Source organism: Podarcis muralis, chromosome 5, assembly GCF_964188315.1.
Source record: "Podarcis muralis chromosome 5, rPodMur119.hap1.1, whole genome shotgun sequence".
In the NCBI taxonomy this organism is placed as follows: domain Eukaryota; kingdom Metazoa; phylum Chordata; class Lepidosauria; order Squamata; family Lacertidae; genus Podarcis; species Podarcis muralis.
In genome coordinates this window covers 76461593-76489398 of record NC_135659.1, presented here as the reverse complement: position 1 = coordinate 76489398, position 27806 = coordinate 76461593, and the positions used below count along the sequence as shown (strand labels likewise).

General features: G+C 44.3%; 1 protein-coding gene across 3 annotated transcripts in view; it reads left to right on the top strand.

Annotated features, from left to right (window-relative positions):
- The window catches only part of ARHGAP40 (Rho GTPase activating protein 40), a 72762-nt gene that overhangs the window by 29780 nt on the left and 15176 nt on the right, over positions 1-27806 (top strand). Inside the window, exons 1-6 of one of the 3 annotated variants that reach the window (XM_077929246.1) lie at positions 163-620; positions 16797-16993; positions 20933-21153; positions 22924-22999; positions 24064-24221; positions 27634-27799. In XM_077929246.1, the coding sequence (XP_077785372.1) occupies positions 511-620; positions 16797-16993; positions 20933-21153; positions 22924-22999; positions 24064-24221; positions 27634-27799 (928 nt within the window). In that variant the 5' untranslated portion in view covers positions 163-510. Of the gene's footprint in view, positions 1-162; positions 621-16796; positions 16994-20932; positions 21154-22923; positions 23000-24060; positions 24222-27633; positions 27800-27806 lie in introns of those variants that run through there. The other 2 variants (XM_077929245.1, XM_077929247.1) reach the window with 2 other exon arrangements.

Genomic DNA, 27806 nt, shown 5'->3' with positions numbered 1-27806 from the left:
TATCCTGATCGCATTTGTCGGGGCTAAACTTGGTTGTAGATTGACCTGGTATAGACAGGTATTTCCCGTTTTGTTCCCGCCTCGCAGCCAACAAGAGATTGCCCCAAAGCAGTCAAAGTTTGGATTCTGCTGGCTTCGCCTGTCACTGGTAAAGCCTTGCATTTCCAGCTTGTGCCTTCCTTATGAGCCTTCCAAGCACGAGGTGGCTGATGACTGTTCTTGGACCGAAGTCATGGGTATGCTGGCTAGATTTTTATCTCTCCGTTCTCACCCTGCCGTATATGAGGAGAGAAGAAGGAGGAGGATTTGCTGTCTAATTAGCAGCATTCCTGAGACGTGACTGGGTGGTGCTGCAGCCCTGTTGCGTTTGCTGCAGTCAGCTGCTCAACAATCCAAAAGTGTTCCAGGAACTTACTCTGTTCTGGGACTATTTGAAGAGAGACACAGATGGACTGGTGGTTGGTGTTTCTCTCCGCCGAGAAGAGCAATTTGTACTCTGTATAAAGGAATATGGATAAATTTGGAAAGCATGGCAGGTCCGGATTTGTTAGGACTCGCATTCCTAGACCTCAGGTCCTACTGCAGCCAATCCAGCCTTCTGGTCATCCAGGTGTTTGCAGGTAATTCTCACACCTTTGTTTTGGGATGCCTCCTTTTTGGTGATTTACACTAGCCTAGAAGGTGGCATGGAGTTAGGAAGACAGTATTGTGCTCTGCTGGTAGTGTAATCAAATGGGAAATCCCAAACTTAAGGGACTAATAAAACTCAGTACGCAAAGATTGTAGCAAATACCGGTAATTGATATCGCTTATTTGTTTGTTTGCAATAGCAGTCTAAATTGGTGCATTTTAAAAGAGCTTCTCAGTAGTCTGTTTCAGGAAATGCAAAAAGTTGTTTCAGTGTTAGAAGCTGCTGCATAAACCCTTATTAAAGAAATGATAACTTGCCTTGGAAACTGTTTCTGAGTAAAGGGAAGTAAAAGCGATAGCATAACTTCTAATGGACTGAAATTTTCTCAATCATAGTTTAGAGCCAAATGTGGGAGTACGCCCAGAGTTTTTATATAAGATATACATAGGCTACATTTCTCAGCGCCTTTGTTTGCTTGTTGGTTCCAGTGAAAGCAGCTGGACAAGCTTCCAAGGAGATATACTTAGGATCACAGTGTCAGTATATTTATTGTGGCATTGTGGATATTTAGTCAACTATCATGCACTCTGACTTGGGAAGTACTTTCCATTTCCCATATTAATATAAGGCAGATTGATACATCAATACAAGTTTGGTAGTTTTGTTTTTGTTTTGACAGGCATTTGTTACCAGGAGTTTTTTCTTTGCTTTATATACTTCTCATTCTAACAGGCTAGTTTCGGGTTTTTTGGTGGGGAAGTCGTGACTGAAGGATGGGCTTCTGGGAAATTGTCAAGAAGCAATGGCAAATAAAATAAGAGGAGGGTCTACTTCATTTTGAAAACTTTAGATGGCACAGTTTAAGATGACTGTGGGGTTTTTTTATTTAAAAAATATTGAAAGTGTTTATAAGGATCTCAATATATCTGTTGTTGTTTTTGCCTCAAACTACGTCATGTATGGGATTTTAGTACAGTGGTACCTCGGGTTAAGTACTTAATTCGTTCCAGAGGTCCGTTCTTAACCTGAAACTGTTCTTAACCTGAAGCACCACCTTAGCTAATGGGGCCTCCTGATGCCACCGCACCGCCAGAGCACGATTTCTGTTCTCATCCTGAAGCAAAGTTATTAACCTGAAGTACTATTTCTGGGTTAGCAAAGTGTGTAACCTGAAGCGTATGTAACCTGAAGCGGGTATGTAACCCGAGGTACCACTGTATTAACCAAAGCCAGATGATGGAAATTCAAATATACTGCTTAAATTGAAATCATGCATCCATGCATGTAAGTCACCCAGTGCTTGCATAATAAATACTCTGTTACATATTTGCAGGCATGATTGATGGTGCCTGTGACTACGTGATGCTTGCAAAATGATATGCCAAAAATCCCAATAGTTTAATTGCTCTTCCGAATGGCCACATGTTCAATTAGTGTCCGAGTAACCATAGCATCCGTACTGGATTGCCATTAAGATGCCTAGCCTTGTTGAACCCCGCAGTCTTCAGTGCTGTCCTTTCCAAGAACTGTTACTAAGGCTGTGGTTATTGATCCAGATTCCCTTGCATCATCTCCCACTCCTCCTCACCCTTCCAAATTCAGGTTGATGAAGCCTGTATTTCTAGTGTCAGCACGCCGACTGAGTGCCAGCTGTGCTGCATTTTCTTGCAATTCAAAAAAACCTGACTCGGTCACATTCCACAAGGTGACCAAACTTCATGCAGAAACTATTTGGTGCATTTTTGTGGCGGGGTTAACTTGTCTTCGAGATAAGCCTTAAAATAAACACCTATCCCTTTTTCTCTTTTGTCTGTGACCCTGAATTTAGCCCCATCTGTACATCTCGCTTCAAAGAAGCTGTACTTCTAAGTGGCAGGTGCAGCGCTGAAGTCTGGATTTGGTTTTGTGAGCCAAACTGACCCCTCTCCATCTGGGGGTGGGGTGGGGGGGAAATGGTGACTGCAAGGAGCTTATGGATCTGTGCTTTTAATTTGCATGGCCTGCAAATCTCTTTAAGCATGCAGCTTAAGTGGATCCTTCTTGGGTTCTGTTTTGGTGGCATTGGAAATAGTTTATTCCTCTGCTGTTTACATCATTCCTTGCTAATGTTCTTGAGCCTCAAATGCTTCCCAAAACCGGGGGGGGGGGGGGGGGGGAGAGAGAATGCCTCCATTGTTATATGGTAGAAATTTGGTCTCCTCTGAAGGATGGGGTTGCAAAACCATATTAAATTATATGATAGGTTTTGTACTGATCAAGTTAGTTGCATAACAGTCAAAACCGGCTTTTGCCAGCCAGGCACCCTCCAGCTGTTTTGGACTACAAGTCCCATCAGCCCTGCACACATGCACCAGCAGGGGCTGATGGGAACTGTAGTCCAAAACAGCTGGAGGGCAGTGGGCCTGGTCTAAATATGGTGGGAAATGTTTTCTGTCTAAGAATGAAAAAGGAGAATAGCATTATTTGTACATTATACGTATCATGCTGCCTGGTGGAAGAGCATGTCAGACATGTATCAAATTGACTACAAGGCCTGATATTCAAAGCACATGCTGTTTAAAACCGAACAGGAAAACGGTGGTTACCCTTCCAAACTTGTGAGGTGTGGGAAGTGAGGAAGGCCTCCTTTGGAAAGAAATTCCAGAGGGATTTGGTGGAGGGGAGAGGAAGGAATCATAAAGGTTCCTCTTTGAAAACCTTTCAGATTCTGACTTTCTTTTCATTTCAGTGGCACCAGTAGTGTCCCATCAGGCCTCTCAGTGCATCTTAGAACCATAGAATTGTGGAGTTGGAAGGGGTCACGAGGGTCATCTAGTCCAACCCCCTGCAGTTCAGGAATCTTTTGCCCAGCGTGTGGCTTGAACTCACAACCTTGAGATTAAGAGTCTCATTCTCTACCGACTGAGGAAAGGTATGCAACTTCCTCTCTCACTGGATCACTCCTACACTTGCCAGGGAAAGTCTGCCACACATCTCAGTGTATGTATTAGTTATGCACTGGCTGATCAGCATGAGTTATAGCACCCTGCAGGGTCAGACAGGAGATTACAAGTATTGAAACAGCGTGCTCAGCTGCTTTTGAACCCTTTGTTTGTTTGTTTCATAATATTTATACAGTATGCCGTTTGATTGTAGTTTTAATTTTATTGGAATTTTATTTACAACATTACATAAACCTCCCACCCCCCAATACACAAATCCACCCTCATTAAACGTGAACATAACATACAGTGAGCATAACATACAACAATACAAACAACCAAATAAAAGACTTCCGTTTGATTGTAAAAAACACACAAAAGAATAAGCAAAAAGAATAAAACAATAAAGTGATCAGTCAAGAATAGCTATATAAAACAAAAATAAAATAAATAAAATTAAAGATAAGCGAAGCAGAGATTAAAACACATGGCAGAATTCTAGATATCTGAGTAGGCTTGCCTAAACAAAAATGTTTTTACAAGGTGCCAAAAAGTGAAAGTGCCTGCCTGATGGCAATAGGCAGGGAGTTCCATACTAAAAGATCAATTTCTTACTAATGCAGAAGGAGTATTTTGTGGCAGCTATGTAACACTGCCATTATCACAGATTGAAGTGGTCAAGTGGTCATGTAAGGGGTAAGGTGGTCCTGTAGGTAAACCAGTCCCAAGCTGCGACAGGGTCTCACTCCTGCCAGCAATCGTGCTGCACCATTTTGCACACAAACTGTAGCTTCTTCAGCCTGGATAGCTCAGTTGGTGGGAGCATGGTGCTGATAATGCCAGGGTTTCAAGTTCGATCCACAAATGGGACAGCTGCAGATTCTTGCATTGCACAGGGTTGGACTAGAAGATGATCAACTCTGCAGTTCCATGATGCTGTGATTCAAGATCACGTGCATGAGAAGCCCCAGATAGAGCATTAGAAGTCGTCTTCTCTCCCCCACCTCCTCCAGATGAGTGGGACAAAGGCCTTTATTGTACATCTATTGATTTACCGAAGTCTAGTCAAGGAACTAGGGACGCGGGTGGCACTGTGGGTAAAAGCCTCAGCGCCTAGGGCTTGCCGATCAAAAGGTTGGCGGTTCGAATCCCCGCAGCGAGGTGCGCTCCCGTTGTTCGGTCCCAGCGCCTGCCAACCTAGCAGTTCGAAAGCACCCCCGGGTGCAAGTAGATAAATAGGGACCGCTTACTAGCGGGAAGGTAAACAGCGTTTCCGTGTGCTGCGCTGCCTCGCCAGATGCAGCTTTGTCACGCTGGCCACGTGACCCGGAAGTGTCTCCGGACAGCGCTGGCCCCTGGCCTCTTAAGTGAGATGGGCGCACAACCCTAGAGTCTGTCAAGACTGGCCCGTACGGGCAGGGGTACCTTGACCTTGACCTTGAGTCAAGGAACTGGCAGCTGAGCTTAAGAGGGAACCTAGATGTTTGCCTTCCACATCCCATCCAACCATCTTACAACTTGAGCCACACTGTTTCCAAAACAGTTTTGAAGTTCAGTGGTACCTCGGGATGCGAACGGGATCCGTTCCGGAGACCGTTCGCATCCCAAACAGAACGTAAGACGCGACAGTGCATCTGCGCGGGTCGCGTTTTGCCGCTTCCACACATGTGCGTGACATCATTTTGACCGTCTGCGCATGCGCGAGCGGCAAAACCCAGAAGTAACGCGCTCTGTTACTTCCGGGCCGCCACGCAGCGCAACCTGAAAGCACTCAACCTGAAGCGTATTTTCCCCGAGGTATGACTGTAGATGAAAACTGCAAAAACTTCTTTACATTGAGAAAGAAAAGCTGCCGTTTGTTGTCAGGTGAATCAAGGAAGAGGTTAGGTTAGGTTAGGTTAGGCAAAAACAAACAAACAAACACGGATCTTGGAGGAAATAAAAATTGCCCCACATTGTGCTTTTGGCTTAGCAGCAGAGAAAGCAGGAGATCATCATATACGTAGTAAAAGCTGTTGCATTTTTACTCCTTCATTATTGATAAATCAGTGTAACAGGAAATGTGTAACAGCTCATTCAGCATCCAGTTCCTTGGCGCATTGCAGAGGGGCTCTCAGCTGCATGGGCCTCCTTTGAGAGAAGTTCTTCTCTGAACTGTGAGAAAGCCCGTGCATTTTGTAATTGGCTAAGTAGCCTGTCAGGGTTACATTTAGCAGATGCCAGTGCCATTGGACTTGGTTTCTTCGCTTGATACAGTGATTTGGAAGTGAAGGTAGCCCTGTCTCACTACCCTTTGATTTTGACTTGGCTCATGAATTTGATAAGCAGGTGCTCTCCTTTTGGTTGACCTAGTTGCCACAAATGTTGAGAAACTGAATGCCATTTGTGCCTGTAGAGGCAACAGCCACCCTAGTGCATATAGGGAAAAACAGAACTGGGAGTGGTGAGAACTGCCCTGTGGCTGTTACACAATTACTTCACCTCCCCATTCGTTGCCTAATCTTTTTATCCTTTTACGCTAACAGTTTCCATCCACGTTAACACTGAATTGGCATTTGTGGAACACTGCAGAGCCCTGCTTTGAGCATGTCTACTTATTGGAGTTTTATTTATTTTACAAGGAAATTCACCAAGATAAAAAGAAAAATCCAGGCATAAGTAATAAAACCAAACAGGGAGAAAGGGAAGAAAGAGCTTCTATTAAGCCACAGGTCATATATGGCTATATTCCTTAGCTCAAAATCAGTGGTCACACATATGTTGATTAAACAAATTCATTTTCATTCTCAAAAAATTATGAAGCCATAACTATTATACAAGGATCAGCCTTGTGTTCTACAATGTTGAATAAATACATTCAGTCAGGAAATGTGTGTGAGAAAGAAATTATGTTCTCTTGCTCTAATGAGATACCTTAGCTTGGTCATCAGGGTATAATCTCAACATCTATTAAAGCACTCTGTGATAGATGGAATGTTCCTTGACATCCATTTGGAAATAGGTATCTACAGTATTGGAATTTTGATCTATGAAATTCTTAACCTCTTGTGTTGCTTTGTTGAACTAGTGGCTGCATACAAGAGCCACATATAGTAGAATTAGACCTGAATTCAGATCTGCATTCAGATCTGTTAAAACTATTGGATGGCCATTTGCCCGTATTCTGACTGACCTCCTTTGCAGGGTTTGTGAGAATAACATGAAGGGAGGTGGGAGAGTGGAATAAAAGATAATCTTTATTGTCATTGTCCCATACAGAACAACGAAATTGACAACTCTACATAAAACATTCAAAACCCAACAAGCCTGCTATCCCAGCTATCCCAACCTGGTTAGCCCCCTAAAAACTCTGATACCCCATTTTTAAATACAATATACTCCCATAGAGACTCCTTATACTGTGTTTAAAACCAAAATCGCATTTGGGTAGAAACTGTTTCTCAGGAGGCTAGTCCTAGTCTTTATAACCCTGTACCTTCTTCCAGAAGGCAGAAGCTGAAAGAGATCATTTCCGGGGTGCACACTATCCTGCGCTATCTCTGCAGCTTTCTTATGGCACCTGGAAGCATAGATTTGATCCAAGGTGGGAAGAGTGCACCAAATTATTCTCTCCGCAGTCTTTACAACCCTGGACAGCATTGTGTTTCCCCTGACCGTTCAGCTCCCAAACCACACACACAGACCATAAGTTCATACACTCTCCACAGTACAATGGTAAAATCCCATCAACAGGTCCTCTGAGCATGCTCCTCTGAGGTCTTCAGAAGGGTAGGATAAAATGCAATTTAAAAAGGAACTAACCTCCACTGGCCTCTTGTAATGTGAAACCATAAAGCAGATAAGCATCATAAAACAGCATTCCAGCAGCAAAGGGAACCAATTCTTTGAATCAGTTACCTCCCAAGACCTGAAGGAAGAGATGCATCTAAATGTGAAATCAGAAAACAAGCAATGTGTGGGGACAACAGTCAAGTCCACAAGCTTCCTTGTGTCTCAACTTGATTCTTAAGCTTTGCCTGAGCTGATTCACACAACATACTAAGCCACACTTTAGCTTAGCAGGACCATGCAAATGTGCAGACTCCTGGAGGGGAAGTCGCATCCGCTTTTCTAATCCCTAGTGCTCCACACTAAGCAAAGCCAAGGTTTGCCTTCACACAACCTTGAGTCTCCGTTCCAGTGGCATGCTAAGCCAAACTGGCAGCAAAAGGGATCTGGGAGGAGCAGATCGGCTCTGGAGCCCAAACAGGAGCCCACCTGTTTGTGCAATCTCACAAAACCAAGGTTTAGCTTAGCATGCTGTGTGAACCAGGCCACTGGTACAGCGAACAAACATTAAGAGCCCAGAAGTTTGAACCCCGTATGGGACAGTTGCATATGCCTGCATTTCAGGAAGTTGGACTAGATGAGCCATAGAGTCACTTCCAGCTCTATGATTCTGTGTATGCATAGTCCTACTAAGCCAAGATTTGGCATGTTGTGCGATAACAGTGCCAGAGGCTGCACCAGTAGCCTCTGGGAACTGCAGATGTTTGTGGAGAGGCAACAGTCCTGGTTGCAGATAATGGGCTGTCATCTCCACACTCTGTTCTAATACAGCACCTATACCGAACAGGTCCTTAGCAGTTGCTAGCCTTTTGCATTCTTGATTTAAATTCTGTTGCATACAACTGAATGGAATACCATTTTTTTCTGTGTCAGAAATAGATGGTTTCCATGTAAAAAAAAAAGCCTGTAAAATCATAAGAAGAGCCTGCTGGATCAGGCCAGTGACCTACCTGTTGCATGGAGATCTCCGCACCAAAGATTCAAAGCACATGGCAATCTCCCAAAGGATCCTGGGAACTGTAGTTTGTGAAGGGGGCTATAGCAATTGTAGCTCTTGTAAAGAGCAAACTACAGCTCCCAGGATTCTTTGGGAGATGCCATGTGCTTTGAATCTTTCATGTGGAGATCTCTATACAACAGCCAAGTTATTGTGGCATCATCTGAAGTAAGCACTGCTTTTTGCCTGGCTGGAATGTGCTCTGGACATCTCCTCCTTGCTGAATAGAGGCAGTGGCGTAGCGTGGGGGGGGCAGGGGGGGCCGGGCGCAACATCTGGGGTTAGGGCAAATCCATGGGTTAGGGGGTGCAAATCCACGGGTTAGGGGGCGCAAATTACTTGCCTTGCCCCGGGTGCTGACAACCCACACTACGCCATTGATAGAGGTGTGTGTGTGTGTGTAGAACCCTCTTGTGTTTTGAATGGGCAGAAAGTAGCCTACTGTACAAAGATAGGCGTTGGATCCACCGCTGCTTCTCATTTCGGCTACTGGGTCCTGCCCAGATCCCCACAAGGGAATGTTACTCACTCCTGCCCTATCACCATATCTCCCCTTGCCTGTGCCTCTGTTCATCTGCACACCCCAACCTTCCTTCCCTCCCTCCCTCTCCACTGTCTCCAATTTTTAACTCTCCAAGGCACATATCTGCCTGCTTTCTCACTTGGCTGCTTTCCCCACCTCTTTTATGATTATTGCTGTTATTGCTGCAAAGTTTCTGCACTGCAAGGGAGTCCTTGTATCTGTTGATCAGGCCAATGTAGGCTTAAGTAATTGCTTAGTACAATCCGTTATTGCAACGAGAGTGCTCCAGGCATAAACTTGGAAGCAAATTAAAGAGGGACTTAGTTTCCCACTTCATTAACCCCCTCCCCCGTGCTCTTTTTTTTATCCCTTTCATCCATCCTCTCTCTGCCAACTGATTATTTGACCTTGAGAGACTAGTTGAAGGTTGTCGGAAGAGCTGAATTTCTTGAAGCTGTCTGTCATTTCCTCTGACTTCCTCCAACTCTCGGCGCCCCTCTTTACCAAATCCTTACCTGGTTATATGTGTGGTGTGTGTACTATGTATACACAACTTTGTGGCCTGATCCACTTGAGTGGTCAAGCTTTCACTGGGCTCCTTGCTCAGCTGTGTCTGAAAAAATCCTTTCTAGCTAAGCTCTGATAGCATCAGGCTAAAGGACCATTTAGTTCAGCATCCTGTTCCCACAGTGACCAGTCAGATGCAACAGCACTCTCCCCCAATTGTGATTCCCAGCAACTGCCATTCAAAGGTAGACTGCCTCTGACAGTGGAGGTACTTTGCCCCTAGAAATTACTCTAGTATTCGGAATTTTCTTCTTCCAGTGTCGTTGGCATGGATGTCTTTGAAATGCCACCATCACCATTTCCGTTTTTATTGCAAGCTAAGTTGGAACCATTGTGAAGTGGATCACATTATTGTTGGCTTCTGCTTGTGGCAAGCAAGTCTACCCTGTAAAGCAGTTGAGAACAATAAGAGGAAATGCTCTTTATTAACGCAGCTGCTGAACTGGAAGGCTGTCTAATTCCATTCTCCATGTGGAAAGGGCGTTGAGAAACGCATGGCAGGAATCCAATAGCTTGCGGGGGCGGGGAGCATCTATTTGGGTGGAATGATTCAACCTTGGAACAACCGACTGCATAGCAACCTTGGCTTATGTTTACTGGTCAGTAACCAGTGCAAAGGGTATATTTTGGCCTCGTGTGCATCTTTCCCCCCTTTTTTGGGTCTGTTTTTATGGTTATGAATATTGAAAGTTACTTGATGGGCTCTAATGTTGGGAATGTCCACTAGGGTTAGTGTCTCAAAATGCAGCAAATCTGTTTTTGCCTTCTGCCTTTCAAGTCATATTTGCATGGTGCTGTACACATCGTAAGAGGAAGTGGGGATATCATCATCACCCAATGTGCACGGCCTATTCAGACACACATGCCCCGAACTCCTGTTCATGAAGCTGTCATTTGCACGTGTGCACTTATGAGCCCACGTGCGATTGCTGTCTCAAATGTGCACATATGTCTTACGTTCAATGTGAATGTGGCTTAAGTTTTCTAGTTGGATTGAAGCGGGTTAGGGGGGGGAATCACATCAGAAGCAGTAGATCTCCAGTAAGTGAAGGAATGATATGGTTTGTGGCTACCATCATGTGTATATGACTTCAAAAACTAGCAGAGGGAGTACATTGGATGCAGAGTAAGTAGTAATGCACACACAGCCCTAGATTGCAATTCTGTGCACCCTTAGCTGGGAGTAATCTTCTTTGAACACCACATCTGACATAACATGTATGGGATTCATCTGCTTGGATGACTTAATTTCTTACAGGCACATCACAAACCAGGTTGAGAAGAAGAAGAAAGCAGTTTGGATAGGAAATTAACAGCTAACCACTTGTTTTCTGGGTCCTTAAGCACATATAATGAGATTCAGGGCAGAGCTATGTCTTCTTTCTTCTCTTTCTTTGGCGATCACTCGTAGCCGAGTAAGATTGTCTTCCATAAACACGGTTTTAACAATGAGTCCGTAAGTGACTGTGGAGGCCAATTCTGGATCCACACGTCCTTTCACAGTGGGGACATTGGTTTCTGAGCGGGAGCTGATCACGGTGTGGATTTGCCAAGCGTGCCTTCCTCCTAGCACATTTCTCCCTTGTGTCCTGAGTTTGAGTGTCTTTGGTAAAGGCTGTTATCATAGCGTTGACAGGCCCAGGTTTTGACTTCCAAAATGTATGCATTTGCTTCAGGCAAAATGCTGCTGTGTAATACATGCTATTCCTAAAGCAACAGTGCATAGAAATGAGGGCAGTGCTATATGCGACTTGGTTGGTGGATTGGGTGCAACGCAACGCCAGCACTTAAGGGTGCAATCCAAACCCACAGTCGACTTCATGTGTGTTGGGTAGGGTGAAGTTCTCCCTTCACCCAGCTCAGAACAGCTCCCTGCCTATGGAATGATACTCCCTGCTCTGCCACAGGCAGAAGTACTGCTGGTGTACTCTGTATAAAGCCTGGAAAATGGAGCATCTGGGGAGAGGGCAAGGGCTGAGCCAGCCTGGGAACCACTGGTGAGATCGTGACCTTCCTCTGCTTGACAGGGGTTTGGATTACGCAGTAAGGTGATTTTTTTTAAAAAAAATATTGAAAATTAAAATATGAGAGTTCAAGTGAACTTGATTTAGTCATCTTCTTTTAACCCTCCTCCCCACTGTGCTATTGTAGCAGCTGCCCCCAATGATTCATTGCCAAAATAATCTACACTTTATCTAAATTGCTACTCGCCAGAGATCACTCAGTGTTCCTTCCTTACTGCCTTCAAAGGGAATCGACTTAACTTCACTGACGCACACGTTGATTCAACGACCTCCATGTTTCCAGATGTTGCTTATTTTTCAAAGTATTTCTTGAATCCCATACATTGTGTTTCCATAAAACATAGCAGATTCTAATCTACATCAGAAACAGCAACTTTGAAGTGTGCATATGTGTGTGTTCAATTTTTTTTGGAAAGCATAATTCTCTGAAAATGTAGTGCAAAGCAGATTCTTCTGTGACTGCTACTATTAGTGACCAAAGGCATTGAAATGCAACAAGTTTAAAGTTGCACTCCTTCTTTATGCATGGTTAGTCCTTGTAACTCATTGCCACAGGACATGGGTAGGCAAACAAAGGCCCGGGGGCCGGATCCGGCCCAATCGCCTTCTAAATCTGGCCCACGGATGGTCCGGGAATCAGCATGATTTTACATGGGTAGAATGTGTGCTTTTATTTAAAATGCATCTCTGGGTTATTTGTGGGGAATAGGAATTCGTTCATCCCCCCCCCAAAAAAAAATATAGTCCGGCCCCCCACAAGGTCTGAGGGACAGTGGACCGGCCCGCTGCTGAAAAAGTTTGCTGACCCCTGCCATAGGATGTGGCGGTTTAAATTTGGGTATCTTTTAAATGAGTGATAATGACCTACATCTTCCTACCAGGAGTGCTTTAGTCTACATAAAATTGGAAGTGGATAACTGAGGCACAGTACTTAGCAGAAGTTTTGTCCTGCCTGGTTAGCATCCTTAAAAATCTGGTCCATTGTCCTTTATCCTGTAGCGGCCTATCGAATACCTAAAGAAAGCACACAAGCAGGAAATGAAGGCACTAACCCTGTTCTTGCTGCTGTTCCCCAGGAGCATGCTGGATTTTGCATATAGTTGTAGCCATTGATTTCCCTATCCTCCAAGGATATGTCTCATTGACTTTTAAAGCTATCTGTTGGCTGGCTGGTAAGATGCTCTCCCAATAGCTAGCAAATAGCTGGAAGGCTCAGCCTGTCGTCCAGGCAGCGATCGCTGCTGGGGAGATAGTCTAGCACAGGTGGGGCAGCACTGGTTCTAGGTTCAAAGTCATGTCCTGGCTCCAGTGAGCAGAGCTGGGCCAGGCCAGAGTTGAATTCCAGAAAGGCCAGAGAACGCGAGTCTGGTTCCAATATGAAAGTCAGTTGGCTGCAAAGGGTTGGGTTCTAAGATGGCTGCTATGAGTGAGGTTCCAGAAATGTGCCCAAAGTCAAGTTTAGGTCTTTGAAAAGCGGAAGGAGCAGCATGGAGAGCTTTGAGCGGTACTGAAAGCTGGGCAAATTGAATTTGGACGTTGTTCTGACAACTAGCAGATTCAAGTGACTGGCTCCATCCCCACAATGAATGAGGATTTCACTGTGAATGGGGAACTGCTTACATTAGGAACCTTTGAGCGTGGAGGTGACGGCAGCCTGCTGGTAGCTATGGTACTGGATTTCAATGATGGGTGCTACCTCATCAGCACAATGTGTGTGTGTGTGGGGGGGGGGCTGTTTTGTTGTCCCTTCCCACTCAGGAGCTACCTTTGTGGCTTCTCTCACTTCAATTAAAAGTGGATGATGTGATGTGGTAACTCTTCCCATGGGTCTTTTGTTTGTTCAGGAATGGTGTGCAGCCAGAGAAACTGCAGAGCGCCGGATAAATCAAACATTTGCAAATTCTTATGTGTACTGCAAAAGAGGCAGGAACACAAAAACGCCTTTTGCAGGTGAAGAGAAATTGGAAGACAGTTTTGGCACAGCACAAGATCTGTGCAGCACATCTTATTTCAGGTGTGAGAGCAAGGCACTGCCTTGGGCCTCTTCCGCTGAGGAGGTGGGATTAGGCCCCTGGTTTATGACATCCTTCTTAGTGGAGGCATACCTTTCTTGCCCTCCCTACCTCAGCTAAGGACAATGTCATCTGGGTCTGGGTCTGTGAAAAGGACCAAGGGAAGGGAAGCTGGAGTGCTGGTGTGAGACTAAGTCAGAGAACTAGCTTTGAGCTCTGGAGAACACCTTTTAGGGCTGTCTCACAGGAGAGCTGATACGGGCACAAGAGACTTCACTCTTTGTAGAAGTAAAGCTTTGTCTCCACATATGCTCAACTTGGATTTGACTTGCTTATGTGGTATCTTTGCCTCACGGTGCCCTCTCCTGAAATACCAATCTTGTCACAGTTACCAATGCCTGGCGATGCCTACATTGGATTATGATGATTTTAATGTTATTTATTTATTTAAGATATTTCTACACTGCTTAATTATTCCCTTTTCTAAGCAGCAGACATTAAAAGAAAAACCATCAGAAAAGGGGACAATAAGACAATAAACAATTATTGTGAAATCAAACAGAACCTTGAAATGCCTGTTGTAATGCATTATACACGGGCTGCTTGTGAAGAAAGTTCAGAAACAAAATGGGAGAGGAAGGTTATGAAGTTGGAATTGATCAGATATTGTCAGTATTGAAAGACCTTCTTGGCTCCTGAGTGGTTTCCAGGCACAATGCACAGTGCCGTTTTGTTGTGTTTTGTTTGCCTGTCAAACCATAAATAGCCTAGGACCCAGATTATCTGAAGCACCACCTACTCGCAGATGAACCTATCAAAGTGTAGACGTAGTCAGATGAGGTCCTGCTTTTGAGATCCACCAGCTTCAGGAAGTGTGGCTTGTCCGTGTTGGTAACTCTTGCAAACGCTTCTGCCTGGTGCTCACCCTACGATTCCCAATGCACCAGGTGAAACCTGCCCTGCTTTCCAAAATTTTTGGCAGGATGGAATGATGGCATTTGTAGATGACTTTTCCTGTTAATGCTGAAGCTTTTCCTGCCTGATTTGGACGGCTTCATTTTGTGTTTTATTACTGCATTGTCTTATCTGTGTAGGCAAGTTGCGTGGGAAATTATTGATTTGGTATAAATCATTAAATAACAAAAAGTTTGGATTTGTGGGTGAGTTTAAGCAGGTTTTATGAAAGCTGAATGCAGTGGGAAATGTATTACAAATGCTTTGAACTAAGTGACCTCAAGACGTATTGTTTCAAATGAATTAAGGAGGCAAATAGTATACAATCATTCTGGATGATTTAATTGTTCTTGAGTGAGTTTGACTATATATCATTATCTTGTAGCAATTTTTTGGCCTCCAAAGGAAAGGTGGCTGCGGCAGGTTTTCCTCCTGACGTGACTGTGATTTCCCTCCCCATTGCAGCATGGGCTGCATGGAGGGGTTCCTCTTTGCCTTTCTGCAATACGAGGGGAATTTAAGATTGGTCATCTGAGCTCTGGGACTCTGGGACTGCACTGTGCTAAGAATATAAGAGCTTGCTGGATCAGGCCAATGACCCATCTAGTTCAGCCTCCTGTTCTCATAATAGCCAACCAGATGTGTGTCGGAAGCAAGATAGGAGTGCAACAGTGCTCTGCCCATCTCCATTTCTGATCAACTGGTATTCAGAGGCATACTGCTAATAGCCTTTATGTGTGTGGTATACAGTCATGCCTTGTGTTGCGTTAGGTTCATGTTGTGTCTTTTCAGCTTGCGAAGGCGGCAAACCCGAAAGTGTGTATGGATCGTGTCCGCAACTAGAGGTACCACTGTACAGTGGTACCTCTGGTTACGAACTTAATTCGTTCCAGAGGTCCATTCTTAACCTGAAACTGTTCTTAACCTGAGGTACCACTTTAGCTAATGGGGCCTCCCGCTGTTGCCGTGCTGCTGCCGCACGATTTCTGTTCTCATCCTGAGGTAAAGTTCTTAACCCAAGATACTACTTCTGTGGAGTCTGTAACCCGAAGTGTTTGTAACCTGAGGTGTTTGTAACCTGAGGTATTTGTAACCTGAGTCTGGGATCTGTTCCGGAGCCCCGGATGCTCGATGAAAGGGACGCTCGACAAATTGCCGCTCTGCGCACGCACGCGGAGTGGTTTGCGCTTCTGCACATGATTGAGCGGCAAACCAGAAGTAACCTGTTCTGGTACTTCCAGGTTTGCCGCTGACGTTCGCTGAAATGGACAGTCGACGGGGCGGACGTTCGCGGAGGTATTACTGTATGTGTGTGCATGTGTGAAGTTAAGAAGTAACAATGCCCACTGCATGCCTGCAGCCCTGGGGGTTTTGCAAAAGGGGCAATGTGATCCTTGGGCTGAAAAAGTTTACCCAACCCCTGTGCTAGCCAATAGTTGAGTTTGGCAGGGTGCTTTTAGTGGGTTGTATGTGGCTTAAAGTGAAAGGAGATGAAAACAATAGCCTTTTTCAAGGTCAAAGGCCTACAGCATATATTCAGCTCCCACCTCAGTTTTATGTGGGCTCCACGTGTTACCAATTCTTAGTTCTCTCCCATCACCCTGCACCCAAATACAGTGGTACCTCGGGTTAAGTACTTAATTCATTCTGGAGGTCTGTACTTAACCTGAAACTGTTCTTAATCTGAAGCACCACTTTAGCTAATGGGGCATCCTGCTGCTGCCGCGCCGCCGGAGCACGATTTCTGTTCTGAAGCAAAGATCTTAACCTGAAGCAATATTTCTGGGTTAGTGGAGTCTGTAACCTGAAGTGTATGTAACCTGAAGTGTATGTAACCTGAGGTACCACTGTAGGCACACACAGAGAGCAATGAAATGAAGCCCCTCTGTGCTCATGCCATACTTAAAAGGCTTCCAGGTCAGACTCTCATGTTCCTGGGATTGCAATGATTTTCCTCTTCAAGTTTTGGAAGCTTTGACTCTCACAGGCTTAAATCAGCCCTGAATCTTTTTCAAGAACCAGAAGCTCTGGTGCTTCCTTTGCAATCTCCGCAGAGTGTTCCCTTCTAGGTCATGTACAGGACAGTTCAAGGAAGTTTGCATTGTTGCAGCTCCACTCACGTCAAAAGGCTGGGCTCGGTTTTCTCCTTCAGCCCACATTATCGCTAAACAAAAACAGAAAAATAAGACACTTTGGAATTTTATCTTTTTTCTGGATGTCATCTTTGTTGGGAGAATGATGGGGGTTTTTGTGTGTGTGTGTGCACGCAGTAAGCATGAATGCCAAGCAGATATCGTTCAGTCTCTGAAACATTTGCTTTCCTTTTCCCTCCTCATTAGAAATTGCGCTTGCAGAATGAGCCGCTTTCCTCGGAAAAGTTCCTCGGAGCTGCTGCAGTCAGAATGCAGGCATTCCAGGGCAGATTCCTCGAGCAACTTAGCAATGGATACTTTTTGGCTAGAGGTGGAGAGCATCAAAGAGAGTACCGAATGTGAGCCGGACGAATGCAACCTTACGGATGCCAAGCCCCCAGAAGGTAAAAAGCTTCTGTAGCTCCACTTGAGTTGTGGGAACGAAGAATACAGTCATACCTTGGGTTGAATATACTTCGAGTAGAGCACGTTCGAATTGCGCTCCTTGGCAACCCGGAAGTAATGGAGCGCATTACTTCCAGGTTTCGCCGCTTGCCCATGCACAGACGCTCAAAATGACGTCACTTGCATGCGCAGAAGCGGTGAAAAGCGACGCGTGTGTGCGCAGATGTGCCATCGCTACTTACGTTTACTTCTAGATGCGAACGGGGCTCCAGAACGGATCCCGTTCGTATCTAGAGGTACCACTGTAATTTGCAAAAGTGCCTGTTTACTGGAGTCATCAGTTGAGTAAGATGCTTAAAGGGGGGGGGGGAGGCATATTTTATTATTTATTTTTGTGCTGCATTTAGACCCCCCCCTTTCCTCCAAGGAGTCTTAAGGTTTCTTTTTTTAAAAAAACAATTAATTTTTATTCAATTTCCAATATACATTCCATCCATATTTAACATCCACTTCTAACATATACATCTTTTAGACTTCCCTCAGCCTATCTGACAATTTTCCATATTATCACAATTACTCACATTTCTTAAATTTATATTGCGCTTTAACAATCTTAATCTTATCATATCTTTTAAGCAACATTTCTATCAATCATTTTCACAGAGCTTCTTGAAAGCCAACAAGTGTTAATTGCTCCTCACATACATTTTTTATATACTCTGTAAATTTATTCCAGTCCTTGGTGAATCTCTGATCGTGTTGGTTCCGAATTTTCCCCGTTAATTTGTCCATTTCTGCATATTCCATCAGTTTCATTCTCCATTCTTCCCTCGCTGGCATTTCTTCCTGTTTCCATTTCTGGGCCATCAAAATTCTAGCTGCTGTCACTGCATACCTAAATAACTTCACATCCTTCTTGAGTCTTAAGGTTTCATATATGGTTCCCCCCCTCCCTCATTTAATTCCCCTGTGAGGTAGGTTGGGCCAAAGTTGCAGGTTCAATCCCCTTAAAGGACAGCTGCATATTCCTTCATTGCAGGGGTTTGGAACAGGGTCCCTTCCAACTCTGTGAGTCTGAAATCCTTCTGTTTGAGGGGCAGAAGAAGTCCCTGTAGACATGTGACTGCTTCCCAGATGATGAACTGAAATTCTGAAAACCAGTTTCTGGAAACCGCAGGAGGGGAGAGTGCTCTTGTGCTCGTATCCTGCTTGCAGGTTTCTTAGAGGCATCTGTCTGGTCAGCAACTGTGAGAACAGGATGCTGGACAGATGAGCCATTGCACTGATCTTGCGGGCTCTTTTGTGTTCTGTGTTTTTAGGGGTATGGCGTTTGGGTTCATTGTTGTGAAACTTGGGGCATGGAATTTGTTTTGAAAATAATGCTTGAAAGTACCCTTAATTCGGCACTCCCCATTTTTTAAAATAAGATTCTTAAAAACAAACAAACCCAGACATATTAATAATCGGTTGTGCGCACACCTTTCTCCTTCACCAAGAAGAATTGGGCTATAAATGGATGCTGAGTTTTGTGGTTCCATCCCCCAAGGGGCATGTTGCATGTCTGGCTAGACTTAAGGGGAGAGGAAATGAAAACTCCCATGGGGAAACAACTACCTCTGCCTTTAAGAGGAACTGAGTAATAATCATTGCTTGCTTGGAATTTCTTGCTTGTGACCAAAGCTTGTCAGAAGAAAACAACTATACAACAGAAGGTGGTATGCTGCTTTTCGTGTTAATACAGTCGTACCTTGGTTCTTGAACGGAATCTGTTCTGGAAGTCCATTCAACTTCCGAAAACGTTTGAAAACCAAAGCGCTGCTTCCGACTGGCTGCAGGAGCTTCCTGCACTCAATTGGAAGCAGCAGAAGCCGCGTCGGACATTTGGCTTCCAAAAAACGTTAGTAAACCGGAACACTTACTTCTGGGTTTGTGGCGTTCAGGAGCCAAAACGTTTGAGTCACAAGGTGTTCAAGAACCAAGGTATGACTCTATGTCTGTGTGTGTATGTACGCACCTTAGTTTCACAGTAAATGCTGATGCTACACAAACCTAATAGTTTGGACCCACTAGGTGGTGCTACAAATAATCTATTTTCCAATAGCCTGTTTCTCTGTGTGTAAGCATCTTAGTTGGTCCTACACAGGGCCTAATTGTTTGGGACCACTGGGGAGTGCTGCAGGTAGTCCATTATCCAGTAGCCTTTTTAAATGTATTAGAGGTTTTCCAGAGCAATCATAAATTTGAGCATGGGAGGAAGTGTCACGTCCTGCATAGATGAACAGCCGCACAAAGAAAATAGTTGGGGATATTATCCTCATTTTAAGAGAAATTGAATTTTATTCTCAGCAGAAAACCATTGTTTATCCATGGATAAAATGCTAGAGCATACAGACAGACAGAACCAAATATATCCATAACATATATTCAACACAAAATTGGAGAAATTACAGTCATGGTGAAGGTTTGTTTTTTTTGCACAATTGTATTTCCAGATGAGAAAAGGCTTTACCTGTTGAAGTGTTTGCCCAGAAAATAAAACAGACGCAGGAAAAGTGCATTAAAAGGGAAGGGGAAACAGCAGGTCTTTAGGACCCTGAGGGTTCCTATTACCCTGGTGTTCAGACAACTCACCAGCCAGAGTTCTGACTGACTTCACTCATTGGCTAAAAGAACTGGCAGGTGGGATCAGCCAGTCTTGCTCATTTTACAGAAATTGCTTAGAATGGTACCTGTATATTTTACTGCATAGCTTGCTTTAGAGGAGAGCTTAAGATTTTGTTTTAAAAAACAATGAAAGCTCAGAGTCTGGTGACTGTGGGGCCCAGGCTGGCAACCTCAGATGTGGAGCTATTGCAGTAATCTATTGCAACTAAAGCATATGCTTCCTTAGCTAGATAATATTTCCCCAGGAAGAATCACAGCTGGTGCACTAGACTAAACTGAGCAGAGGCACATTTAGCCACTGCTGCCACCTGGCTCTTCAGACGTAAAGCTGCACCCAGGAGCAGTCCTAAACTGCAAACCTGATTCTTCAAGGGGAGTCGCCCCCATCCAAATCAGGCTAAATCCCTCTTCTGTCGCCTGATTTAGGAGCACAACTGTCCCGTCTTGATTGAGGCCTCCTTAGTCCAGCTACAGAACTCTACATCAGTGATAGTTCATAGACTCATCATTATTTTGTGGGTATTCTTTGGGCGTTTTTTGTATTCCAGCTGTTGAACTGCCCATGATAGATGCTGTGTAACTGCTTTTGGAAACCTCAAAGGAAGGCCACCTAGGTATGTGGTTTCAGGTAGTTTGATGGAAATGCCTTGGCTTGCCTCCTTTTCTTCATGAGAAGGAGGGACCACATAACATTTATCTTGCTTATGGGAGGTTCAGTCCCCTTTGCAGTAAGAGAGGACTGGCAAATACCCCTCTGCCTGAAACAGTGAAGAACCACCCCACCCCCTGGCATAGTCTGTTTGCACCAGATGGACCACTAGTCTAGCCCAAGACTTTATCTGCTATGCACCTTTAAGAGCTGAATGACAGGAAGAAATTCAACACACTTCCATAACTCCCTAGCTCTGTGTTTGGAAAAGCTCAACATGCTGAAATTATGCCTGTCATGCATCTGTTAAAAACATCATCTTGGCCAGGTTTTGGGGAGGTGACAACTGAACCTAGCTAGGATAAACATAGTAACCTGCCAGAAGGCTGGGAGCTGGGCAGTCTAGCCCAGTGTTTCCCAACCTTGGGCCTCCAGCTGTTTTTGAACTACAATTCCCATCATCCCTGACCACTGGTCTTGCTAGCTAGGGATGATGGGAGTTGTAGTCCCAAAACAGCTGGAGGCCCAAGGTTGGGAAACACTGGTCTAGCCTACCAGGATCTACCAACTCTGTGGCTCTTCTCATTTTTTGACCTTGCCTTCCTCCTTCTTCCTTGTCTTTCAGAAGGGGAAGCAGAAGCCGAATGGCTCCAAGACGCAGGGCTTTCAGATCTAATTGGGGACCACGCCGCAGAGAATGGCAACAGTGTCCTGCTTTCCACGCTGACCAAGACTCAGGCTGCAGCTGTGCAGCGACGGCTTGACACTTACACCCGCTCTCGGAGAAAGAAGAACAAGCAGCCTGTCCGTGATGTCCGAGACATCTTTGGAGTGGTTGGCTCTGCGGTGTGTTTACTTCACATGCTTTGCTCTGCGATAGGCCCCCGACCCCACTTTTCCAGCTCTTGTTCCTCCATTAATAGAATGGAGTTGAAATACAATCATGGAACTACTGTACAGTCACAGAGGTATCCTGATTCAACCTGCTTTTCTGTTATACTATCACACCTGAAGTGAAAGTGCTTTAAAAAAAACAACAACAGACAAGTGTGCCCTTAAGTTGCAGCCCCACTCAGTGGGTGATCATCTGATGGAGCAACCCAGTTTTAAAACAACTGTAGAGCTTACAGTCCTAATATTAAGCAAATTTAACAGTGCCCTGGGGGAGAAATGGACTTAAATTCCACAGTAGATTTGTTTTGTGTGTGTGAAAAATTTGCTGATAAAACAACTCCTGGGCTCTAAACTGTAACCATGAGCTGCCAGTTACAGGACATCAAGACTTGTCTGAATTTCTCTCTGTTGGTTAAATACCAAGAATTGTTCCCTTTGCCCCTAGCAGCTTTGATTTAATTTTAGAACTTTTGCACCCCACCTTGAGTAATCTATTTTTGGTTGACAAAACAACCTGGTGGCTGAGTGCCACACACCCAGATTGTTCAGTGACTCTCTAAAAATTTGGAGCATTTCAGCATCACGTAGCGTGCCTTCTGTGCACTGACCCATAGCTACTGTGTTCCTGGGACGTCTGCAGGTCTTGTTGAAGGAAAAAGAGAACAGTGAAACTTCTCTGACTCAGGTTGTCTCACTTGATTTGCATTAGCACTGATCCGCTTTTTGCGCTTTGATCTATGGCTGTATGACATCAGTGTTCAATTTGAAATAGAGCTTAGCAAAGAACCTTAATTCCCAGGTGAAGCACTGAAGCAAATGCAGGAATCATGACACCACCCAGCTACGTGAAGAATGCCCTTTCCTTTTAAGCATAGAAATTAGAGCTCATAATTTCCAGGTGGGAAGACAAGGCTTTCAGGTGGGATGGGTTCTCGGTCCCTCTCTTTGAAACTATACCTTGATGCTGCTGTACTATAAGATCTAGTGTACCTCCCTTAGAAAATATGAACCACTGCGTGGCAATTATAATAATGAATAGTTGGAAGCAGTTTTGAATTTGGGAAAAAGAACTGGCTGAAATTATTCCATATTGACAGGAATCCTGCCTAAACATGGAGGTTGGATCTAGTTGTTCATAAGCATTAGGCATTGGAAATATATATATCCCGTACGTGGATGTGCTCAAGAAAGGGGATTCATTCTTCATGTGTTGCAGTTGCCTATTCATTTTGAGTTTTACTCAAAAAGCTGGTAGAAGTTCTGCATTAAAAAGCTGTACTTACGTGCATATACCTACCAACGATAGCATATTCTTCATGGGATTATGCCACTGACCAGCAGTGAGAGTTTGGAGCATGTCAAGATTCTAATACTTATTCTGGACAACAAGTTCCTTTTATTCCCAGCTTCCTCTTCTCCTTAACCAGTGAGGCATCCTTCTTTATTTTGGGAGGAAGGGCTGTAGCTGTGTTGGTAGAGGAAGTGTTTTGAGTGTAGAAGCTCCCAGGTTCAGTCTCTGGGGTCTCCGAATCAGACAAGCTACCAATTCAGTTTAGACAGCACTGATCTGGGTGGACTGGTTTTGTCAGACTTGTCATAAGGCAACTTCCCACCTTTCTGTTTTGCTGTATGTTCCCCGTGTCTAGGGTATAGTACGCCTGGTATTCTGTTCATAGATTTCATGGAATGTGGCTTCATTTATGTTCTTTGTTCTGCATGTAGGAGACTGAGCCAGAGACAAATTTGGAAATGGACAGATCACACCACAAGTCTGCATCGTCAAACAACATCCAGAAAAGTAAGACAGTAGTTGTATTGTCATGGGTAGAGAGAAGGGAATAGATCATTTAAAAATCTTAAGTCTAGAATTCCAACGTGAGACTAAAAGCTGCATAAGTCTTCCTTCCTTAACCGTAGAGTGAGTATGCAAAGGAACTTGTAATGATTTTAAAAAAACAAAACTGCAGTCCCGTACATGCAGGGAATAATGTCCCATTGAACTGAATGTCCCATTGAACTGAATGGGGCTTAATTTTGAGTAGGCATATACAGGAACAGGAGTAGGTAGGCTTAATGTTATACAGCATTTTGCAATGCAAGTTTAGTTAATTCTTGCTTTCCCATTGTCACAGAGGGCAATCATTCATTCATTCAACGTGCTTAGGATAGGTGAAGCTCCATGTGAACCTTTGATATATTATAGAAATAGGAGTGTGGGATATGGAATTTTAATGGAATTTAATGGAAATTTTGTGGGAATTGTGGTGTCAGTTTGCAAGTAAAAGTGACCTAAAGCAGGTTAAAAAGTGAAACTCACCAAGCTGCCTTGATTGATCAGACCAGACCTAAAACATGGGAATAGCCTGCATTGTAACATCATTTCAAAAGCAGCTAGATTTGCAAATCAAAAGACCTAGTTGTAGCTTTTTCGCTTACAAAAAATTGCCTATTTGGGTAAAAAGACTTGATTTTTACTAGCAATGGATTAGTTGTATTTCAGGATATAAACTCAGGTGATTTTTAACTTCTCAGTTGCCTTGCGTGCTCAGCTTTATATCTTAGCATAAGCCTGCCTTCCGCAATATGACACATTCCAGATGTTTTTGAACTACAACTCCTGTCAGTCCCATCAAGCATGGCTGTGCTGATGGGAGTTGTAGTCCAAAACATCTGAAATTCTCCAGGTTAGAGTAGGCTGGTATAAGCTCTTCAAATGGACCAGAATGTGGTCAGTGCTCAGTCTAAATATGAAGGCGGCCATGCACTTCAGGTGTCTGTTATAATTATGCATTTAAGTTCAGGTCTATCTTGTGTTGCAAATCTTGAATGTAGCTTTGCATCCCCCTTCCCCCCCCCCAGCAGATCCAACGGAAACCCAGGACTTCCCATCGCCACTGAGAGGCTCTTCAAGAGAGGAGCTATTCAGCACAGAAATTGCTTATTCTGAGCAGGCAGCCATCCTGCTCAAAGGATCTTTCCCAAGGGAATCCAGGAGGATAAAGGATGAGAGTTGTTTACCTGTAAGTGCAAGACTTTGCTATATCCTAGCAGATTCCTGTGGTTGTGATTCGACAATTATGATAATAATAACTAATAATTGTTGTTGTTGTTGTTGTTGTTTAGTCATTTAGTCGTGTCCGACTCTTCGTGACCCCATGGACCAGAGCACGCCAGGCACCTCTGTCCTCCACTACCTCCCACAGTTTGGTCAAACTCATGCTGGTAACCTCGAAAACACTATCCAACCATCTCGTCCTCTGTCGCCCCCTTCTCCTTGTGCCCTCCATCTTTCCCAGCATCAGTGTCTTCTCCAGGGAGTCTTCTCTTCTTATGAGGTGGCCAAAGTACTGGAGCCTCAGCTTCACGATCTGTCCTTCCAGTGAGCACTCAGGGCTGTTTTCCTTAAGAATGGATGCATTTGATCTTCTTGCAGTCCATGGGACTCTCAAGAGTCTTCTCCAGCACCATAATTCAAAAGCATCAATTCTTCGGCGATCAGCCTTCTTTATGGTCCAGCTCTCACTTCCATACATGACTACTGGGAAAACCATGGCTTTAACTATACGGACCTTTGTTGGCAAGGTGACGTCTCTACTTCTCAAGATGCTGTCTAGGCCTGTCATTGCCCTTCTCCCAAGAAGCAGGCGTCTTTTAATTTCGTGGCTGCTGTTACCATCTGCAGTGATCATGGAGCCCAAGAAAGTAAAATCTCTCACTGCCTCCATTTCTTCCCCTTCTATTTGCCAGGAGGTGATGGGACCAGTGGCCATGATCTTCGTTTTTTTGATGTTGAGCTTCAGACCATATTTTGCGCTCTCCTCTTTCACCCTCATTAAAAGGTTCTTTAATTCCTCCTCACTTTCTGCCATCAAGGTTGTGTCATCTGCATATCTGAGGTTGTTGATATTTCTTCCAGCAATCTTAATTCCAGCTTGGGATTCATCCAGCCCAGCCTTTCGCATGATGTATTCTGCATATAAATTAAATAAGCAGGGAGACAAAATATAGCCTTGTCGTACTCCTTTCCCAATTTTGAACCAATCAGTTGTTCCATATCCAGTTCTAACTGTAGCTTCTTGTCCCACATAGAGATTTCTCAGGAGACAGATGAGGTGATCAGGCACTCCCATTTCTTTAAGAACTTGCCATAGTTTGCTGTGGTCGACACAGTCAAAGGCTTTTGCATAGTCAATGAAGCAGAAGTAGATGTCTTTCTGGAACTCTCTAGCTTTCTCCATAATCCAGCGCATGTTTGCAATTTGGTCTCTGGTTCCTCTGCCTCTTCTAAATCCAGCTTGCACTTCTGGGAGTTCTCGATCCACATACTGCTTGAGCCTTCCTTGTAGAATTTTAAGCATAACCTTGCTAGCGTGTGAAATGAGTGCAATTGTGCGGTAGTTGGAACATTCTTTGGCACTGCCCTTCTTTGGGATTGGGATGTAGACTGATCTTCTCCAATCTTCTGGCCACTGCTGAGTTTTCCAAATTTGCTGGCATATTGAGTGTAGCACCTTAACAGCATCATCTTTTAAAATTTTAAATAGTTCAGCTGGAATACCATCACTTCCACTGGCCTTGTTATTTGCAGTGCTTTCTAAGGCCCATTTGACTTCACTTTCCAGGATGTCTGGCTCAAGGTCAGCAACCACACTACCTGGGGTGTACGAGACATCCATATCTTTCTGGTATAATTCCTCTGTGTATTCTTGCCACCTCTTCTTGATGTCTTCTGCTTCTGTTAGGTCCTTACCACTTTTGTCCTTTATTATGGTAATCTTTGTACGAAATGTTCCTTTCATATCTCCAATTTTCTTGAACAGATCTCTGGTTCTTCCCAATCTGTTGTTTTCCTCTATTTCTTTGCATTGCTCATTTAAGAAGGCCTTCTTGTCTCTCCTTGCTATTCTTTGGAAATCTGCATTCAATTTCCTGTATCTTTCACTATCTCCCTCACATTTTGCTTGCCTTCTCTCCCCCGCTATTTGTAAGGCCTCATTGGACAGCCACTTTGCTTTCTTGCATTTCCTTTTCATTGGGATGATTTTCGTTGCTGCCTCCTGTACAATGTTACGAGCCTCCATCCATAGTTCTTCAGGCACTCTGTCCACCAAATCTAAATCCTTAAACCTGTTCCTCACTTCCACTGTGTATTCATAAGGGATTTGACTTAGATTGTATCTTACCGGCCCAGTGATTTTTCCTACTTTCTTCAGTTTAAGCTTGAATTTTGCTATAAGAAGCTGATGATCTGAGCCACAGTCAGCTCCAGGTCTTGTTTTTGCTGACTGTATAGAGCTTCTCCATCTTTGGCTGCAGAGAATATAATCAATCTGATTTCGATGCTGCCCATCTGGTGATGTCCATGTGTAGAGTCGTCTCTTGTGTTGTTGGAAAAGCGTGTTTGTGATGACCAGCTTGTTCTCTTGACAGAACTCTATTAGCCTTTGCCCTGCTTCGTTTTGATCTCCAAGGCCAAACTTGCCAGTTGTTCCTTTTATCTCTTGCCTCCCTACTTTAGCATTCCAGTCCCCTATAATGAGAAGAACATCCTTCTTTGGTGTCACTTCTATAAGGTGTTGTAAGTCTTCATAGAATTGGTCAATTTCAGTTTCTTCAGCACCAGTAGTTGGTGCATAAACTTGGATTACTGTGATGTTAAAAGGTCTGCCTTGGATTCGTATCGAGATCATTCTATCATTTTTGAGATTGCATCCCAGTACAGCTTTCGCCACTCTTTTGTTGACTATGAGGGCCACTCCATTTCTTTTACGGGTTTCTTGCCCACAGTAGTAGATGTGATGGTCATCTGAACTGAATTCGCCCATTCCCATCCATTTTAGTTCACTGATGCCCAGGATGTCAATATTTATTCTTGCCATCTCATTTTTGACCACCTCCAACTTACCCAGGTTCATGGTTCTTACATTCCAGGTTCCTATGCAATATTTTTCTTTACAGCATTGGACTTTCCTTTCGCTTCCAGGCATATCCGCAACTGAGCGTCCTTTCGGCTTTGGCCCAGCCGCTTCATCAGCTCTGGATCTACATGTACTTGCCCTCCGCTCTTCCCCAGTAGCATGTTGGACGCCTTCCGACCTGAGGGGCTCATCTTCCAGCGTCATAACTTTTATATGCCTGTTGTCTTTGTCCATGGAGTTTTCTTGGCAGGGATACTGGAGTGGCTTGCCGGTTCCTCCTCCAGGTGGATCACATTTGGGCAAAACTCTCCACTATGACCTGTTCATCTTGTGTGCCCTTCATGGATCACTGCCTTGCCGTGGCGAAGGGGCTTGAAGAACTCAGAGAAGCTATGAACTACGCCGAGCAGGGCACACAAGATGAACAGGTCATAACTAATAATAGCGACATAATAATTTGCACTGATTCTGATATGTCACTCTAATTTCTATCCCCCTGCTCTTTTTGCTTTAGAAATTTAAGATTCCCAAGGGAAGACTGGGAGTGACCAGGATCGGAGACTTATCTCTGCAGGATATGAAAAAGATTCCCACGCTGGCACTCATTGAGCTAACTGCTCTCTGCGACGTCGTTGGCTTGGAGCTGAAGAGAAACAAAGCAGTAAAGCGGAAGGCTGCAGGTACCTG